Source organism: Gorilla gorilla, chromosome 1 (genome assembly GCF_029281585.2).
Source record: "Gorilla gorilla gorilla isolate KB3781 chromosome 1, NHGRI_mGorGor1-v2.1_pri, whole genome shotgun sequence".
NCBI lineage: Eukaryota > Metazoa > Chordata > Mammalia > Primates > Hominidae > Gorilla > Gorilla gorilla.
The window spans coordinates 237,843,007-237,863,141 of NC_073224.2; the positions used below are offsets into that span (position 1 = coordinate 237,843,007).

Sequence of the window (20,135 nt, forward strand, 5' to 3'; positions counted from 1 at the left end):
CCTCTCACCAGCCAAGGGAGGACAAAGAGGCGCGTGTGTTTGAGCTGGAGAAAAAAAAAAAAAAAAACACTAAGATGATTCAGCACACACCAGTGTCATGGAGTCAAGGTCAAGACCAGCCAGACAGCCAGGCCTCCGTGGGAAGGTCAAGACCAGCCAGACGGCCAGGCCTCCGTGGGAAGGTCAAGACCAGCCAGACGGCCAGGCCTCCGTGGGAAGGTCAAGACCAGCCAGATAGTCCAGCCAGACGGCGAGGCCTCCGTGGGAAGGTCAAGACCAGCCAGACGGCCAGGCCTCCGTGGGAAGGTCAAGACCAGCCAGACGGCCAGGCCTCCGTGGGAAGGTCAAGACCAGCCAGATAGTCCAGCCAGACGGCGAGGCCTCCGTGGGCTCTGTGGGCCTTGTCCTGGTGCTATAGGGAAGCACGGGAAGGGCTTGGCAGGGGAGCAGCACCCTCAGAACAGGGGCTCCTGCTGACCAGCAGACTAAACGGAGGTCGCAGCCCACTTCCAAGGACTCCTGTGCCCCGGCGGCCCACGATACCATGCCACCTGTAAGAACCAAGGTCCTAGAGCATTTACTGGTATACTGCTGCGATTTCAGAATTTTTAAGAAATCAAAATCCAATCCTTTATATCATGAGGCCAGGATCAATAATTCAATTGCTCAATTTATTCAAAAAGACAAACCCGTGCAGAGCCTAGAAGCCTAGCGGGTTCCCATCCACAGGAGCCATGACAAGCACCCACGGAGCAGCAGTGATTCCAGCTTCAGTCCAAAGGCCTTCTCCCAAAACAGTGAAATGTGTGCCTGATGGTCGAGGGATTGATACGTCATAAACGCATCGGAACCTCCGTGCAGATGGAAGAAGCCTCAGGACGAAGACAACAGGAGACTCTCTCTAAACAGTGGTAGCTTGCTGTCAAGAGAAAAAGAGCAGGACCTTAAAGAAGATTTAATTTTCCTGTTTAGAAAAAAGAAAGTGCAGCTTGCTAGCAGCATTTATTTAATTTTACATCAATACGCTCTTTGAGGCTGAAACAAATCTGACTGATTTTCAACATGGAAATAAAATATAAAAACTGTCCTTGGAGTTATTTCTAAACAGAACTGACATCAGAATCGTCTGAATTATCAGAATCGTCTATTTCGGAAAAATCGGATTCATCAAACGAATCTTTGGCCAGCAGGTGTTTGAGAACAATGTCACCATCGCGCACAGGAATGGCATGGTTTTTTGCAGTGATCGAAAGTTACTATATTTTGTCAATGGAAATACCATGACTAAAAACAGAGTAATAGAATGATGGCTTTTGTTTCCAAAGTCGATATTCCAGAGCGAGGGGAAAATAATAATAAAAGTGAGATATTTTGTGGCAAAGCTATCTCAGTAAATGCTGTAGCCGTGGGCACTGCTGGCAAATATTCTCAGGGCAAATGGGAAAAGGGTTAAAAGAATGTCTCAGAGTCCAAGGAGCAGCAGCACCGTGCAGCGGCTGACTCTCCATCCTTCCCATCGTGGCATCGTTGGCAAGGTAAGGCGGCTACTTTTCCCACAGGAGATGCAGACTGACCCCACCTGCTTTGAATCCAGGCTGACCACTGGGATACGTGAATGTGGCAGCAGACAAGTTCACAGTGGCCCTGGGGCTTCCTCAATCCATCTCTTCCCCACCCCAAAAAAAACCTGCTTCTGCCGTGGGGACAAGCTCAAGCTAGTTGTTGGAGGATGAGAGGCCACACAGAGGAGACTTGAGGTGCCTCAGCCCGCAGCCAGCCCAGCCCTCAACCATGGAAAGCGCTAGCCTGGACCTGCAGGATCACCCTACCCCATCCTCTGCTGACCAAAAACACAAGAACAATGATTGATACGGATTGTTCCAAGCCACTGACTGTTGGGGTGATTTGTTAAGCAGTGATCAACGACCCATATCTACCACCCAGGCTGGCGGGCAGGGGCATTATCATGGCTCACTGCAGCCTTGACCTCCTCTCGGGCTCAAGCAGTCCTCCATATTAGCCTCCTGATTAGCTGGGACTACTGGTGCAAGCCACCACTCCCAAATAATTTGACCTTGACCTCCTCTCGGGCTCAAGCAATTCTCCATATTAGCCTACTGATTAGCTGGGACTACAAGTGCTTGCCACCACTCCCAAATAATTTTTATATTTTTTGTAAAGACAAGGTTTCTCCATATTGCCCAGGCTGGTCTTGAACTCCTGAGCTCAAGCAATCTGCCCGCCTCGACCTCCCACGGTGCTGGGATTACAGGTGTGAACCACCACATCCAGCCTCTCCAGCTTTTCTTTTATTACATGATGTTTGATTTTTTTATAACATACTTTGCTTTAATTCATTTATCTGCTAAATCCTTCTTTTAAAATAATAGTAAACGTTTGATGTCTATAGTTTTATAAGCATATATTTTTGCTCGATGTTGTAATACACTTAATAACTTTTACATCTCAAACATAGCAAATGTTTAGTTTATTTGATTTTTTAAATGAGATTCAAATACTTTAAAAATAATATGCTTTTTCAATATCATGAGAATAAACAGCAGAAGAACAGAACCATGTTCGGCTCTACAGCCACCACTGCCAAAGCCTGGGCAACACTCAAGAATGCGAACAAATCCCAGGTCGGCACTGCCTGATCCAGACCCTGGGGTCCTCGTCCTCCTGCCCAGCATGGGGTGCTGGCTGTGCTGAGGCTGCGGCCATGACTACAGGGACTGAGTTGTGTGATTAGGTGCGTTCCCAGAAGACCTCTGGGTACAGGCTGCAGCTCCAGACGGGAGGGCCAGGGAGAGGCCAGCCTCGCCCTTCAGGCCAGGGAGCCAGGGAGCCAGGGAGCCAGGAAGCAACCTGGCGCCAGGTGGAAACGCCTGCCTCCTTCCGCCGGGGTCCTCGCCCAGCCTGGCCCTCCTGCTCCCTGCCCCCAAGCCCCGGCTGCCACCCCACAGGGGTCTTAAATTAAAGTTAAAAACCCAGTTCTTCCTGAGCTCCTGAGTTGCAAACAGAAATCTTACTATTCTTTTTTTACTTTTAAAATTACAATCATCATTTGCAGGCCAGGTGCAGTGGCTCACGCCTGTGATCCCAGCACTTTGGGAGGCCAAGGCAGGTGGATTGCTTGAGCCCAGGAGTTTGAGATCAGCCTGGGCAACATGGTGAAACCCCATCTCCACAAAAAAGACAAGAATTAGCCAGATGTGGTGGTGTCTGCCTGTGGTCCCAGCTACTTGGGCGGCTGAGGTGGGAGGATCACTTGAGCCCAGGAGGCAGGTTGCAGGGAGCTGAGATCGCATCACTTGGCATGTGATGCATTTAGCTAGACACAGAGTGCTGATTGGTGTATTTACAATCCTCTAGCTAGATGTAAAAGTTCTCCAACTCCCCACCCGACTCAGGAGCCCAGCTGGCTTCACCTAGTGGATCCCCCTCTGGGCCCGGGAGGGCAGCCCACCAGTTCTGCACCACACCCACACCCCTCAGCCCTTGGGTGGTTGATGGGACCGGGCGCCGCGGAGCAGAGGGCGGCACTTGTCAGGGAGCCTTGGCCCCACGGGAGCCCACAGTGGGAGGGGGCTCGGGCATGGCAGGCTGCAGGTCCCAAGCCCTGCCCCATGGGGAGGCGGCTGAGGCCTGGCGAGAATTCAAGCATGGCGGAGGTGGGCCAGCAGTGCTGGGGTACCTGGTGCACCCTCCGCAGCTGCTGGCCCAGGTGCTAAGCCCCTCACTGCCCGGGGCTGGCGGCACCGGCCGGCCACTCTGTGTGTGGGGCCCACCGAGCCTGCACCCACCCGGAACTCACGCTGGCCCGTGAGCACCACGCGCAGCCCCGGTTCCTGCCCGTGCCTCTCCCTCCACACCTCCCTGCAAGAGGGAGCTGGCTCCGGCCTCGGCCAGCCCAGAGGGGGGCTCCCACAGTGCAGCAGCAGGCTGAAGGGCTCGTCAAGTGTGGCCAGAGTGGCCCCCGAGGCCGAGGAGGCGCCAAGAGCGAGCGAGGGCTGCCAGCATGCTGTCACCTCTCACCATCCTGGGTTCCCCTGTCACCTCCCTGGAGAAGGGTGTGTTCCTGGTGCCACTGGCTTTGTGCCTGGCCATGCGACACATCTTGACTCATGGAACGTGGGCACAGGTGAGGTGCGGCCCTGTCAGATCCACGGAAAATGCACTTGCAGGGGTTGGCCGAACCCCTCTTGCTCCTTCCCCTTTCTGTTAGTTTCCTATCAAAGCTGCAACAAAAACAACAGACATTTACTACCGTTCTGGAGGTCAGATGCCTCCAATGGGTCCCGCTGGGCTAAAATCAAGGTGTGAGCAGGGCTGCCTTCCTCCTAGGGGCTCCACAGAAGAATCCGTTTCACACCTTCTCAGCTTCTAGAGGCTGTGGCATCCCTGACTCATGGCCCCTTCCTCCACCATCGCAGTTGGCAGCACAGCTGACCCTAGCCTCCACCCTCACTGTCACTCTGCTCTTTGGCTCCGACCCTCCTGCCACCCCTTGTGAATATTCAGGTGCCAGGGCCCTCTCCATCTCAACATCTCTACTCACTCTGCAAAGCCCCTTGAGCTGCAGGAGGTCACATGTCCACAGCTTCCAGGGACAAGGGTGTGGACATTTTGGGGGAGCCATGATGCTGCCTCCCACACCTCCATATGAACATATCACAGCCCAGACAGATTCTCCTGCAGCCTGGGGCCTGGAATGCAAAGGCCACTGGGGCCAAATCAGCTGAACTGAGCTGAGCCAGCAGAGCTGCAGGCAGCAGCCGCCCTGTGAGCAGCTGGGAACCACTGAGAAGTGGAGATGTTTGTCATGGCAGCAGCAGCTGGCAGATACTTGCTATCCACACACCCTGGGCACACATGGGCACCAAGGCTGGGGGTGACAGGTGGGTTTTCTTTTCTTTGTAGAGATGGAGGCTCCCTGTGTTGCCCAGGCTGTCCTCCTCAAGCTATCCTCCTGCCTCGGCCTCCCAAAGTGCTGAGATTACAGGTGTGAGCCGCTGTGCCTGGCCATTATTTTTAAATATCTTTAAACTATTTTTAAATAATCAAAAAAGCCATTTTTGTTTTTTTTTTTTTCCAACTGAAACCTGAAGTATTTTTCTCACTTCACTTCCTAGAACTTTACACTGTGGGGTTCTCTCCTGACAGCCAAGAAGGGGGTTTTCCCTTCTACCACAAAGAACTTCCCCGGAGGTCTCCCCACATCTAATAATTAGGAAGATAACGTGGTCATCAACAATAAAAGCTGTCCAGGCAGGCGCCTGCACAAGCCTCAGATCAGAAGGTCATTCAGGCACAGCAAATGGGCTGGCCCTCCCCATGGACGACAGCTTCTTCAGTGCCTCAGAGCCAGTCAAGCCCCCAGGCCCAGAAGGCAATCACAGGAGACCGCAGCTCCTCCCTGTCCCCAAGGCGCTGCCGGCCGGGCTGCCTTCAGCAGCCACACAGCCAAACCTGTCTCCTCTCAGTTCCTATTTCAGCCTGAGCCTGAAACTGCCACCACACAGCCCCTCTGTGGATGGCCCTCCACGCACCTCACACCCCACTACAGACCTCACACCCCACTATGGCTTCAGCCCCTGGGGATCCCCTGTGCCGCTCTCAGGGGGCTCCTCCTCTCTCTTCCCTGGCTCAGACACGGGCCTTAGAGCTGGAGCCGGCCATGTGCTAGCTGCTGGGGCTGGCCTGGAGGCCCCTGTGACAAGGACCTTAATCCCCCAGGAGGGCCAGTGACGCTCAGCCAGAGCTGCCCCCATGGCTGTTCCCCCACTGGCCTGTGACCCCTGGGGCCCACTGCCACCCTGCCTGCCTGGAACCAACAAACCAGGTCATTCTGCCCTGCAGGGCCCACTGGGCTGGGTGCTAGGGAAGGCAGGGAGAATGCAGCTCTTGGCCCCGAGGAATTCATGGCCCATTGGGCCATTTAAGGCCACATCCTCACAGGACAGGGGTCACTCTGCCTTGCAGTAGGAGAAGGTGAAATGTTCAATGGGGAGAAGAAGACTGAGGTGCTACAGATTCGGAGCTAGGGCCTGGGCAGTCCGGGAGGGCTGCCTGGAGGTGGCTGCCCAGAGGTGGCAGCCCGGTATCCTGACCTGGGCCCCAGGGAATCCCATGAGTGGGAGGAAAGAGGGAGCTGAGGGTCCAGATGTCTGGACAGCATCCCTGAGTCCCCGTGATTTCCTCACAGGGAGAGGCTTGCTCTGTCTCCTCCCAGAGCGTGAGCCAGGCCCCTATGTCCAGTCGAGCCCCACGGGGTTGCTGGGAGGAACAGGAAGGGCCTGTGCAGTGCTGAGTCCAGGGCCCAAGACCAAGGGAGTGGTCAGCAAATGTGCTCTGTCCTCAACGTACTGCTGTGCAGCCGCTGTCTCCCCCAGGGTCTCCCACCACAACGGCACCTCCAGGAATTGTGCGGACCCCACCCAGTCCCCAGCAGTCCCTGGTGTGAGGGAACAAGGGGCAGGTCTCCAGGCCCTGCATAGGGGCACAGGGAGAGGGTGACCTTGGTGCTGGGGAGGGTGGCACTGGGTGGCTCTGACATTCACACCCAGCAACGCCTGTAGCTCATCCCAGGCTGAGAGGGCTTTGGGGGCCCCAGTCCCGCCGCTGTCCTCACCACAAGAAGGCTGGCTGAGCTAGCAGGGGCACGGAGAATGATGGAGAGGAGTGCGGCATCCCCAGGAGGACTGTTCCCCAGTCGGGGCGATGGGGACGGCTAGCTGGCAGGAGGGAGTTCAGCTGAGCTCGGGGAACCAACAACCCTCAGTCGTGTGCACAGCAGGGGCTGGACATGTGGTCCTCGCCTGGAGGGTGCTGATGAAGTTACGGTAGCAGCGTTCAGTCCAGGAGCACGTGCACCCCGCCCCCAGCCAGTCTCAGGCCTGGGACTGCATGGGCACGGCTAGGGGAGGGCGGGGGCTGCAGGCTGCCGGGCCAAGGGGCACATGGAGCAGGGGCCAGGGCTCAGGAGGGCTCAGGGGGTCCTGGGAGGGCCAAGTGTCTGAGCAGAGTCTAGGGAACCAGGAAGAAGGTTCTAGAAAAGGAAACTGCCCAGGCAGAGGCTGGTGCCAGGAAGGAGGCAGTACGTCCCATAATGCCGCGCTGTGGCCTGCTGGGCCCACTGTGACCAAGGAGCAGTGGGAGGTGAGGTTGGTGGAACCCAGGCCATACGTTCAGCTGGGGCCACGGCCTCGCCAGGGAGTCCACGCGCTTCTCAGAGCGAGTTCTCCACATGCTGCTCTGGACTCCCAGGAGGCTCTCAGGCAGATCCAGGCCGGATCCAAGGAATCGGACTTGCTTGCCAGGGGGCCGGGCATCTACATCACTCGAGGCCTCCCAGGGTGAGGCCCTAGGCCCAAGAGGGCGAGAATCACCCCACCCTACCTGCTGGTGGAGCCTTGGGCCAGGCCCACACCCCCTTCCCATGTGGCACTTCCTAGGCCAAGGCCACAGGTCCCTTGAGGCGCAGGGCAGGTGGCTTTGCCCCATGTCCCCTCCCTTCTCTGGGTTTGTGTCCTCACCCTTAATAAGGCCAGCTCCCCCTGTGCCAGGAGTGGCCTGTGCCAGTTGCTGGTGCTTGCCCACCCCCAGAGCCATCGGGTATGTTTCTGCTTCCCCGCAGGAGACCTGAGGGCAGGGATGGCGGCCGTCTCAGCCAGGGCTGCAATGCCACTTCCCGGGTAGCCCCAGGATAGGAAGGCACGAGCAGCCAGCCACAGGCACCTGAGTCCAGGCTGAGCGGGCCAGGGCCAGCCCGGGAGATCCGAGCAGGACATGGTCAGCGGCCGAGCTGGGGGCTGTTTGCTGCTGCTGGTTCTAGTGCAGGGAGGGCGGGCACAGCCCCGTGTCCCCCAGCTCTGCTGCGAGGCATGTGTCCCACGCCCGGGGACGCTGCCAGATCTTTTCCCAGGAGGATCAGCCCCCCCTCAATAAGTGGGTGCAGGGAGCTAAGGGAAGAGCTGCAGCTCCCATGATGATGCGGACACGGCCTCTGCCACCAAGCTCGCCTTTCCTGTGTGGGTGGCGACACGCGGCGCCGGCTGCCACCTGCACAGAGCCATGGAGCCAGGCCCACGGCAGCCCCGCCCACCCCAACCACACCTGCGAGGCCGGCAGCCCCAGCTCCTCCACAGCCCCAGACCTTCCTCCGTGCGTCCCCACTGAGCTCCTCCTGTCACCGTGGCCCAGTGAGGCCAGGGCACCGTGAGGCTGCCCGGCAGGGTCCTCACCGCCCCCCTTCCCACCAGCACCAGGGCCCTGTGGCCCTCAGGCCAGTGAGTGACCCAGCTCCAAAATCCCACCCTAAGGGTCTGCTTTCCAAGACCACCTTGACCTGGGCTCCCCAGAAAGCACAGCCTAATGGGGGTGGGAGGGGCCTTGGGGCCGTTATCCTAACAGGAAGAACAATCCCCCGAGCAGTGGTACTGATGGGAGAGGGAAGCCGTAGGAGGTGGCCCCGAGGAAGACAAGTCCCCAGGTGTCCCCCGCACCTGGCCCGGGGGACCCCATGCAGCAACCTGCGCCCGGGGCCTCTCCTGTGCAGCAGAAAAGGAGAGGCGCTCACACTCCCCACTCCTCCAGGCCCCCGGGTGTTGACTGCCCTGCAGGCTCTGGGCTTGGCTGTGTGGCTGCGTCCTCAGGAACCCGGGCAGGAGGCAAGAGTCAGCCCTGCTGCGTTGGGTGGTGCCTGTCCAAAATCACTCAGACCCCACATCAAACAGAGAGAAGGCCCGCGAGGCCCAGAGGGTCTGAAATGGAGCGTGGTGGGTGTCTGAGGCGGCAGGTAGCCAGCCAGGTATCTGGTTTGAGGATGCCAACATCGGACAGTGCGGGTGCAGGGCTGGCCTGTGTGTCTGCGTGCTGTCCACGGCTGCTTTTGTGCTGCCACGGTTGAGTGGAATGTAAACTTTGCGATTGGAACCCTTTCCAAAAAACATTTTCAGCCCCCACTCTGGAGTGATTCATGGCCAGACGTGCCCCCCTCCACAGTGCTGGGAAGCCTGCTGCACGTCGAGCTGATCTAGGCACTGGGGAGCCGGGGATCAACGGGACGTGTCCTGCCCCCGCAAGCCGGCACTCTTGCCAGGGAGACAGACAGGAACATGCTGACACTAGGCAAGAGCCTGAGCAAAAATACCATGGGAAAGGAGGACGGGATGGAGGCTGAATGGCGCGGTCAGGGTGGACGCCAGCGTGCACAGGGCTCTTTGTGATGAAAAGGCCCTGGAGCAGGACCTGCCCGGCGTGTCCAGGGGCAGCAGCAGGCTGCGGCGTCAGGGCCCGGGACTCACCAGCTGCTGGGACTGCAGGCCTGGGGCAGGTTCCCATCTCTCTGTGCCTGGGCTTCCTGCTTGCTGAAACAGGGTGATGGTTCTCACCCCCACAGGGCTGTTCTGCAGGTGGGGGAGGGTGGGGCACACATGTCTGGTTGGTTAAATGGTGTCTCTTGGAAGGAGCAAAGCCCCGGGTTGGCCGAGAGGCTCAGGGTACAGGAGAGGGGCCAGGCACAAAAGCAGAGGACCTGGACTTTGGGATGGGAAAGTCCGGATGGGCTGCTGAGCGCTCTTCTCAGCTCAGCCTCACCTGGGCCCTGCTTCAGCCTGCGGGGTCCAGCTGTCGCAAGGATCCGGCTAAGGCAGTTTGGAGCCAATCCCCGCCCTGGATATGGGATCACTCCACCTTGAGCAAGAATCGATGAAGTGGGTTTGCAAGAATCTCTCTGCCCTGGTGTCCCCGCTTTGTAATCTCCCATTCATCAAGCCCCTACCCTGCTCCTGGGCTGTGAACCCCCACTTGTCCTGGCATCCGGGGTCGAACCCTGTCTCTCTCTCTTACGCAACAGTCTTGAACGAAGTCTTCCTTACCAAGGGTCAGGATAATTTCCCTTTACCAGGGCCCCCACTTTCCTGGTCTCATCCAGCCCAAGCCGTGTGGAGAGGGAAGCCCAAGCCCCCGCCATTCAGGGGCAGCCTGAGGCCACCAGCCGTCACCTGCTAACAGCACCCAGAGACCACCGAGGCCACTGCACTGAGGCCACCCCACCCCCACCCCGCAGGAGGGGTGGCCTCGCCTGACTTCATTAATCTCACACTGGTTCACGTGTCAAAGTGCACACGATCTCTTGTAAAAATCATCTGGCTGCTAATTAGGCTGTTTATAACTTGTTTCCCTGGTCGCTAATGATAATTAACATGCAAATTAGCTCAGGGAGGGGAGGCTCTGGGGCCCCCGGTTCATTACCACGTTAATTACTGTTTGCATACTTAAGTATCACAGATATAAATGGCGGCATTTAGTGTAACGGGCAAGACGATAATTATACCAATGGCATTTTGAAAAGTCATTTCTCTGTGTTATTTTTCTGCGTGATTAATGATTCTGGGTTGCCTGGTTAATAAACTTCGTTAGTTCAAACCGATACAGGCTGTGTACACAACCCGGCTCCCAGCTCCCGCACCACGTTCATCATTCTCTCCCCAATGCCCGTTGGTTGGGAAGTTTCGGGGAAAGGAAAAGACAAAGGGGGACGTGGAGCAGCACCAGGCCGAGGAGCTTCTCCAAATTCTCGGTTTGACAGGAGCAGAACCCTGCCCTGCCCAGCTAAGTCCGGGGAGACCTGTGGCTCATGGCTGACCTCCTCCCGGGGAAGCTGGGCTCTCCCCTGCCCAGTGTAACACAGAGGTCGGAGAAGACATCTCCGCACGTCCTCCCTCACTCTTTCCTTCCTTCACACCTTCCTTTGCTTCTCTTCCACCTGCCAGGTCCTGTTGGGGGTGTGGCAGCCTTACCCTGCCCTGCTCACCTAAACACCAAGGCGGAAACGCCACCAATGCAAACAAAAGTGCGTGTCAGTGTTGGGTGGCGAAGGGGTGGGGGCAGGGAGGAGCAGCAGTGGGGCTGCGTGAGATGGGGAAGTCGGCCAAGGTCTGTTGAAGGAAGAAGGATTGAGCCCAGACCTGCCAGCTGTGGGGGCAACAGCTGGCAGTGCAAAGGCCCTGGGGCAAGAACAGACTGTGGGGAACAGGGTGGGGTCCAGCCCAGGAAGGGGCCGGCGTGGCTGGGCTGAGTGGCCAGGCACTGGGAGATGAGGGTGCAGATCCCGAGGGTGGGAGCAGACGGGACCGCGGTGGGCAGCCTCGCAGCGGTGGGAGATAAGAAGCCATCACGCCCAGGATATGCCTCAGCGGGGAAGCTGGGGACCTGCAGAAGGGCCAGGTGAGGGTGTGAGGACAGACGAGGTCTTGGAGGGGCCGCTGGCTTGTGGCCCCTTGCTTGCCCTGGCCCATCCCCTGGGGCTGGGTGGTCAGCTTCCCTGCAGGCCAGGCAGGACGCTGCAGGGTTGAATATCCCCTGCAGGCCTCAGAAACTGGCCACACGGGGCTCGGCAAAGCTCCTCCTCACCTGGAGTGCTAGCCCCCAAGAGCCTCCTCCCCCAGCGTCCCCCAAAGGCAATGAGAAGTCCACGGCTGAACTGTGGGTCCAAGGGAACCGCGGAGCCTCCGTGGTGCCAGAACACGAATATGGCAAATCTGCTCCTCCCTAAACAGGCATCTGACCCTCAGCCTCACCCACAGTAGCCCCCAGAATGCAAAGGGGCCCTCAGAAACCACCCCTGCAACTGAGCTCGCAACACAGCGGGAGCAGCTGGCGGGTGGGGGCCGGGAGGGGTGGGGGCTCCTCCCCCCACTGCATTATTGATCAAGGATGGAACAGGAGCCCGGGGAACAAGAGGAGCTCAGGGGCGGGGGTGGGCCCTGCACTGCCTGCCGGCTGCCAGGCCTGCGAGAAGTTTAGCTCGGGGAGGGAGGGCGTGGAGTGGAGAGGCCTCCCGACCCCAGGCTCCACTAGGGAGGGCTGTGCACTTCTCTGCCTGGCTGTCCACCTGCGGGTCCTGCCTGTGTGGCTCAGGGTCAAGAGGCGAAAATTTCATCTGGTGATGGCCGGGCCCCCCGGCCCCACCCTGGTCCTGTGAAGCTGCCCAGGTCTCCTGGACGATACCCCAGGTAAACCCCAGGGCCCAAGGGGCTCCCCTGAGCTGAGGGGCTCCGAGTCTTGGGGGAGTGTCCTAAGTTTTGGCAGCCGGGGCTCTGAGGGGCTCACATACCCTGGGAGGGCACTCTGGGGCACATGGGATGGAGGCGCCCCTTGGGTGGGGTGGACACCGAGGCCAGAGAAGTGGCCAGAGCTGCACCTGTTCCTGGGTCAGGAGGGCGGGGAAGCACCCCTGAGAGAGCCCAGGGCTACCCTTTTTGGGGTTTGGGGCGCAGCCTCGAGCTGTTGCTAAGGCTTCCCCTCTCTAACTGGGGCTGGCTTAGCCCAAAGTAATCTGCTTCCCCAGGTGAGCACCTGCGGGGGGGAAGAGGGGCAGGCAGGTGGGGAGGCTGTGGCCCTGGGGAAGCTGCACAGAGGCAGCATCACTGCCAAAGGCAGTGCAGGCCTGGGCCCCAGGCCTAGGCTGTGGGGATCCCTCCCTTTGTGCTATGATGGTAGGGGACAAGGACACGTGCCCGCCACCCCAAGGTCACCAAGGGCCCCAAATTGTTGCCACACTGGCAGCCCCCAGTGGCAGGAGGGTGCAGACCTCCCTTCCAGCTGGGGAGGAACAGCCTCGGGGCTGCTGGTGCTGGTGGGGCCTCAGCGGAGCCTGCAGGCAGGTGCTTGGCAGCAGCAGTTCACGGCCAGACCCCGCCTCCCAGTTGCATGCCTGACCTTTGAGGGCACTCAGGTGTCTGGAGGGCAGGGGGTTCCACTGACTAGGGTGAATGAAGCGCATCTGTTTGTATAAAGACAATGCGTGTCCTGGATTCCTCCTGCCCGTCCCTCTCGAGGAGCCTCGGAAGAGGCCCTGGGAAAGGTTCCAAAAGATTCCTTTGCCCAGTAGGCACACCCGTGTCCACTCTTGGGGAGCAGAGAAGGAGCTCCAAACAGGCTGGAGAGCCTGGTCCCGGGGCGGGCGCCTCGCTGCTCTGTGCCACCTGCACAAAGGGCAGAGCAAGCCCCGCCTGCAGCCATGCCTGCCCCAGCAGCCCATGCACGGCCCTGTGAGCCACGAGCACATGAGGTCAGCCTCAAGGCCATCCCCGGCTCCCACCAAGTCAACTGTTTTCACTGCTGGCTTCAAGAACATTCTGGTGACAGGGCTCAGAGCTCTTCCCAGAGGGTGGCGTCTTTATCCCAGGCCTTCGGTGTGACTGGGACGGGTCCTGCCAGCTGCGGACTCTCCTGAGGGCATCTCTGGTGGGGACTATGTGCTCCTGCTTGGCCCCGGCGTGGGAACCAGGCCCTTTCATTTCTGCAAGTCTGAGTGCAGGGAGTGAGGGGGTCCTTGCTGGGTGCTGACGCGGAGTCCTGCCCCTCCCTCCACCCAGACAGGTCTGACCACATAAACGGGGGCAGCCAAGCAGGCTCAGAGCAGGAGGAGTGGCTCCCAGGGCATCGGAAGCAGCTCCTGGGCCCTTCGCAAGGGTCTGTAAGGACAAGTGGTTGTTGTGGGTCCAGTCAGGGCTGAATGCTTCCATCACCCTCAAACCCTGTTTCCCCCTGAAGCGTCAGATGAGCCAGCTCCCTACGCTGTCAGTGCGCTAATGGTCTTGAATGGGAAAGTGTGCAGAGGGCAAATGAGCGGTATCCCCCGCCCCCGGCTAGCCTCGAGTTAGAAATGTTGGAAATCCTTTTGACTCACAAACTAAAGCAGCACAAACCCGAACATGAGACCCTGAAACTACCAGGTACCGGCCTCGGCCTCCCTGTCCGGCTCAGCAGCCCACTTTTGTCTGTGGCAGAATCAGAGACGAGAGTGCGGAGTGGGAGGGGTGGCGTGGAGGCGGCCCTGGGATTACCTGCATCCAGGTGTGCTGCTCTCAGGCAGGGGCTGTGATCATAGCTCGGGACCCTCCGAGACTTCCAGGCTCATCTGGCCAGTGTCTGTGGGCCCCGGGCAGGGCACTGTGCACAGGGCAGAGACGCAGGGGGCCCATCGGCGCTGCTGTGATGGCAACTGTCGCGCAGACCTGCCACCTCTGTGCCCCGGGCTCTTCTACAGCCCTGGTGACAGCCCCACTCCATTACAGCTCTCGCCTAATTAGGGCAATTAAAATGAAAGTAATCAACACCGAGTAATGGGAAATCTCTTAATAAACTGCCCCCACTGCATTACCCGCACAGGCCTTGGGCCCTGGCGAATGTCATGGAGCTGAAGAACTGGGCCAGGCAGCCCCAGCCCTGCTGACCCCCCCTGCCCTGCACCCTCAGACTGACCCTGACTGCTCTGCCCACGCTGCAGGGGCTCCACACCCTCCCCAAAGGGCCTGAGGGGCACGTCTCAGGAGACCCAGCCATCGAGGGGATCAGGGATGCCGCCCCCCATTCCCAAGATCCCCTCCCCCAAAGGGCACCCCCAACCCTGCTTCCCTGAGCCCCACAGAGGAGCCAGCATTGGCCTGGTGTCCGGGCACCTTGGCATCCTGAATTGGGAGGGACCTGTCTCAGGGACGCACCACCCCCATTCCCCCCACTCATGCCTGCCCTCCAGGGCAGCTGCCGGTGCTGGGGTCTCAGCTTCACAGACCTGAGCCTGCCTCCAGCCACCCCACTCAGTCTTTCTGCTCCTGCGGCATGGGCTAAGGGTGGCCACGGGCTGAGGGTGATGTTTCCTAAAATAGTCCCTATGCTGCCACCCCTTCCTCAGTGACAATCAGGGTCCCTGGGCAGTAGGCTCAGGTCATGGCTCCCAGAGCTGCCTCTGGGCCTCAACCCTGTGATGGGGGAGGGGTGTTTCCTCGGCTAATGTGCCCTGCCCTCCCCAGGGCACAGCTGGCTCAGCTGGTGCAGGCAGGACAGGGCTGCCTAAGCCTCTCAGAGGGAGGACCACCAAGGGAAACGGGCTGGCTGTGCACGGAAGGTCCAGTCCCAGCTGCCGGCACAGGGAACAGCCTGTGGGGAGGTGCCCCAGGACTGGGTGACAGGGCCCTGCCAGAAGACGAGTGAGGCTGGGCGGTGAGGGGCCCGCATAGCAGCCCAGGCGGAGTTCTGGGGGACAAACCCAGAGCCTGAGTGCACTGCGTGGGCAGGCGGCCCCCACCTGCCTCCAGGAAGCGCCCTCCTCATCTACACGGAGAGGAGGCTGGGGGCACCCTGGCAGAGCAGGCAGGGTGGAGGCTGGCCCCGCCTGTGGGGGGCTCTACCCCACAGGCCCCTTCTCCCCCAACACCCCCATGAACTCAGGGTTCTCTGCTCTGAGGCAGCCCATTGGAGCCTGGCTGGGGCAGTGTGGGTGGGACCTCGGCCTGGTAGCCTCTGGCCACAGCGGGGCGCTGCAGGACAGCAAGGAGACCCAAGGGTGTTGACGCTCTCCCGGGAAACCGCAGGCTGTGCCTTCCCCAACCCACACGGGGTGGTCATAGGAGCCCCACCCAGGCCTGGGCCCTCCAGCCAGCCACATTCCTCTGTCCCCCACCACCCACGAGGGAATCTGGGTCCCCAGGGCACAGCCGGCTCAGCCTCCAAGCTGCAGGTGAGTGTGAGTGTGTCTGTGTGTGTCTGAGAGCGGATGCTGGGGGCTGCCTGTTTGATGAGGAAAGAAAGGGCTGTGCGGAGCTAGTTCGTCAGATCAAGTAGCTTGGGGACCGGGAAGAGGGGAGTACCAGGGGCTGTCCCTGGAACCTCAACCTCAAAACTGAACCCCCCCACCCATGGGCAGGGGTGGCTCCCCTGACCCAAGGGCCTGGCAGATGCTCTTGGCGCCCCCCTGGAATGGCCCAGGTGTGAGAGGGTGGGCAGGGGTGTGGTCTTGCGTCCCACTGAGAGGGCTGCCTGGACTGACGGGGGGTGTGCCTTCCTGAGGGGCTCAGGGTTGGGAGGGGCAGAGGGTGGGTCCGGGGGCCCTATTGCTGGGCCCTGACACCTCGGGCCACCGTAACCCTCCCGACATGGGCACTCAGGGGTCAGATGTTCTTAGAGGGAACTCACCTGGGTGAGGCCACTGTCCCATTCTGCAAAGGAGGAAACTGAGGCTCCAGAGGTGAAGAGTGGGCTGGAAGTTGGCCTGGGACACCTGGTAGGCCCCACCCCACCAGCCCAGGATCCCCCCAGTTTTCACCCAGTGGGGTCTGCACTGACCCTGGGGTCAATGGGAAGGGGTGGAGGTGGCTTGAGGCTGGGCACGGGTGGCCACAGGGCAGGAGAACTGGCCGCCCTCTGTGCACTCACCATACTCCCCCACCCCCAGGTACTCTGAGGACCAGACATGGGCCCGTCGGGGTCCCAGACCTGATGTCAGCCCAGGAGCTCGTGGCCTGCCTCTGCCGGGAGGGGGAGCAGCATCTGGCACTGGGGGAGCTGCCCCTGGCCACCGCCTTCTACCTGGCTGCATTCAGCTGCCACGCCCCCTCAGCCCTGCAGAGTGTGCGCACTGCCCTGGCCCAGGCTCGGGGGGCGGCGGTGGTGGCCACCCTGGAGTCCTGGTGCCGCGGGGACAGCCAGATCCCCACCATCCACTGGGACGGCATGGCAGTGGTCTCCCTGACAGGGTCGCTGGCCTCTGCCTTCCTCGGCGCCCTCTGCCCGGACCACCCCGCTGCCATCCTGCACCTGCTGGCAGGTCTGCTGGCCCGCGGGCGTCACGAGGAAGTGGTGCAACGCTGCAGCACCCTGCTGGACTCTCACACACAGCAAGTCCTGGAGCTGCGGCTGACCCGCGCCCTGGCCTGGGTCCTGTCTGGGGTGCAGGCAGCGGATGGTGTGGCCGCCTATCTCCAGGCCTTCGCCTCCAGCTCCGACCGGACGGTAGCTTTCATTCGCACCCACCAGCAGCCCTACCTCCCCGCGCTGCTCAGTGCCCTCCAGGACTACCTCTCGGGGCACCCGGAGGCTGGGCACAGTGCCGGCCAGCAGGAGACCGGTGGCCAGCAACTCCTGGCGGCTCTGGACCCCAGGGGCACCCGGAGTGACACCCTGTCACCTGAAGCTCTGCTCCACAGCGGCAGGTATGAGGACTGCCTGGCAGCATGCAGCCGCGCCCTCGAGGCCCATCCCACCGGCAGCGGACCCCAAGGTAGGAGGACGGCATGGCCCCTGCAGAGCCAGGGTGAAAGCTGCCCCCGCCGCTCCCTCCCCACATGGTTATGTCCTGCCATGATGGGGTGAGGCTGTGCTGGGGCTGGGGTGCCTCGGTGACAAGAAAGTCAGGCCCTGCCCCTTTGGAGCACCCAAAGACACAAACAAAATGCATGCTTTAAGAAATGGGATAGGCAAGGTACTGCTCCAGCTGGTGATCAGGGAAAGCTTCTCAGGAGAGGAATCATTTAGGCTGAGAGTGAGGGTTCCAGGCAGCAGAAGCAAATGTGCCAAGTCCTTAGGGGAGCAAGAGCTTGGGCTCCCCCTGCCACTGAGGGGGCCAGGGCGACTGTCGGAGGGAAGGGGAAAAGGAATGGGAGACTGAAGACGGCAGCTGTGGGGCTAGATCCTGCTGGCCTCCCAAGGCCCTTGGATGTTACCAGTCCGTGAGGCTGAGCTGTGGAGTGAGGTGCTCTGAGCTGCATTTTTTTTTTTTTTGAGACGGAGTTTCGTTCTTGTTGCCCAGGCTGGAGTGCAATGGGGCGATCTCGGCTCACCGCAACCTCCACCCACTGGGTTCAAGAGATTATCTTGCTTCAGCCTCCTGAGTAGCTGGGATTACAGGCACCCACCACCATGCCTGGCTAATTTTTGTATTTTTAGTAGAGATGGAGTTTCACCATGTTGGCCAGGCTGGTCTCAAATTCCTAACCTCAGGTGATCCACCTGCCTCAGCCTCCCAAAGTGCTGGGATTACAGGAGTGAACCACCGCGCCCGGCGTCTGATCTGCATTTTTAAACTTTCCTCTGGCTGCCGTGTGCAGAATGTGCCAGAGGAGCCAGAGTAAGGACAGGACCTGCTGGGAGGCTGGGAGGCTGGGAGGCTGGGAGGCTGGGGGGCTTGGAGGCTGAGAGGCTGAGAGGCTGGGAGGCTGGGAGGCCTGGAGGCTTGGAGGCTGGGAGGCTGGGAGGCCGGGAGGCCGGGAGGCCGGGAGGCTTGGAGGCTGAGAGGCTGAGAGGTTGGGAGGCCGGGAGGCTGGGAGGCTTGGAGGCTGGGAGGCTGGGAGGCCAGGAGGCTGGTAGGCTTGGAGGCTGAGAGGCTGAGAGGTTGGGAGGCTGGGAGGCTGAGAGGCTGGGAGGCTGGGGGGCTGGGAAGCTGGGAGGCTGGGGAGCTGAGGGGCTGGGAGGCTGGGAGGCTGGGAGGCTGGGGGGCTGGGGAGCTAAGAGGCTGAGAGGCTGGGAGGCTGGGGGGCTGGGGAGCTGAGGGGCTGAGAGGCTGGGAGGCTGGGGGGCTGGGGGGCTGGGGAGCTGGGGAGCTGAGGGGCTGAGAGGCTGGGAGGCTGGGAGGCTGGGGGGCTGGGGAGCTGAGGGGCTGAGACGCTGGGAGGCTGGGAGGTTCGGAGGCTGAGAGGCTGGGGAGCTGAGGGGCTAAGAGGCTGAGAGGCTGGGAGGCTGGGAGGCTGGGGGGCTGGGGAGCTGAGGGGCTGAGACGCTGGGAGGCTGGGGGGCTGGGGAGCTGAGGGGCTGAGAGGCTTGGAGGCTGGGGAGCTGAGAGGCTAAGAGGCTGAGAGGCTGGGAGGCTGGGAGGCTGACAGCCTGGGAGGCTTGGATGCTGGGCAGCTGAGAGACTGGGAGGCTGGGACAATGATTCAGGAGAGAGATGATGGAATTCAGATCAGGGAGAAAGGGTTGCAGAGAAACCACGTGTCTGAGAGTTAGAAGTGATGAGATTGTGGGTAGATTTAATGGTGGAGAGACAGGCACAGAGAAGGAGGGTCAGGAACGTTTTCTGAGTTCATGTTGGGCAACTGAACTGTAGAGGGAAGTGCGGATGGGAAAAGGGGTGTCAGAGGTTTAGACACCCCCAGTTTGAGACACTGCTCCTGCCTGGTCCCTTCACTGCCTCTTCCTTCTGGAGGAGCACCCAGGGCCACAGCCCAGCCTACTGCCAGCACTCTGCCACCCTCGGATCCCCGAGTGCCTGAGACGAGGCTGCGCCTCCAGCCCAAAGGCTGCTGTGTGGATTCAGTGAACATGCACAGCAAACCCTTAGAATAATGTCACCTACTGAGTGCTTTACACACAGTCCTTTGAGCCCATCAAGCCTCATTGTCATTAGGCAGCCGGACAGGTGAGCCCTGAGGTGGGAGGAGCTCAGTTTGAAAGGGAGATTTAGAGTCAGTGCAAATAAGAGGTTGAAGGTCAAGGTTCCCAATAGAGGCAGGAAGTGGGGCCACGAGGCGTCCTGGAGCAGACAGGACCTCCCTGGCATGAGTGTCCTGCAAGGCACTGCAGCTCCCTGCCCTTTCCTCGTGCCCCACCTGCCCCCAGCCCCCATCCCAGGCCAGCAGACATCTGGAGGTGAGGATGGCAGTATTAGCTGCCATTTACTGAACAGCTAGTGGGTGGGCCCCATTTGATGGGTTTGATGTGCATAATCATGGAATCTGCAGAGCAGCCACCATCCCCACGAGACACGGGGCTGCCAAGGGCATACGGAGTGCAGGCAGCTGGGACTTGGCCCCTGGGGTGCTCCTAACCACCCTCCATACTGTGCCTCTGGGGAGGAGCAGCCCAGGAGGACAGGAAGAAGGAAGAAAATTCGGAGCCCGTGGGGTGACGGATCAGGGCCAGAAGAGGAGGGTGTTTGCAAGATAAAGACAGGTAGACAGCCCTGAGAGTGGCCACGATGTCCGTAAGGAGAGGACAAGGAGTGCGCATTGAGCGTGTGGTGCCGAGGTTCTTGGTGACCCCGATGAGAGGGTGGGGCAGGAACCAGTTAGAGAGAGCTGCAAAGTGAGCAGGAAAATTTGTTTCTGGAAATATGCTCAAATATGTTGAGCATTACCAGAAAATGATCAACAAAGTCACACCGAATCGTGAGCTTCTGAGGAAGGAGGGGACCCCAGGTGCCCAGAGCACAGGCACTCAGGGGCTGGTGAGTGAGGACCATGCCCACAGCAAGGGGGCTCCAGGAGGGAGGGGGCCTTCCACTTTAATGATCACGCAGGGGCAGGGCATGAATTAAGGGTGTGGGTGGGGTCACACTAAAGCTCTCTGCAGAA

At 60.1% G+C, this 20,135-nt stretch overlaps 1 protein-coding gene across 1 annotated transcript in view; it reads left to right on the plus strand.

The window, feature by feature from the left end:
- The first annotated feature begins 15,418 nt into the window (after window positions 1-15,418).
- The window catches only part of TTC34 (tetratricopeptide repeat domain 34), a 758,165-nt gene continuing 753,448 nt past the window's right edge, over window positions 15,419-20,135 (plus strand). The window contains exons 1-2 of the mRNA XM_055349041.2: window positions 15,419-15,535; window positions 16,244-17,068. Of these exons, the coding sequence (XP_055205016.2) occupies window positions 16,288-17,068 (781 nt within the window). The 5' untranslated portion in view covers window positions 15,419-15,535; window positions 16,244-16,287. The remainder of the gene's footprint in view (window positions 15,536-16,243; window positions 17,069-20,135) is intronic.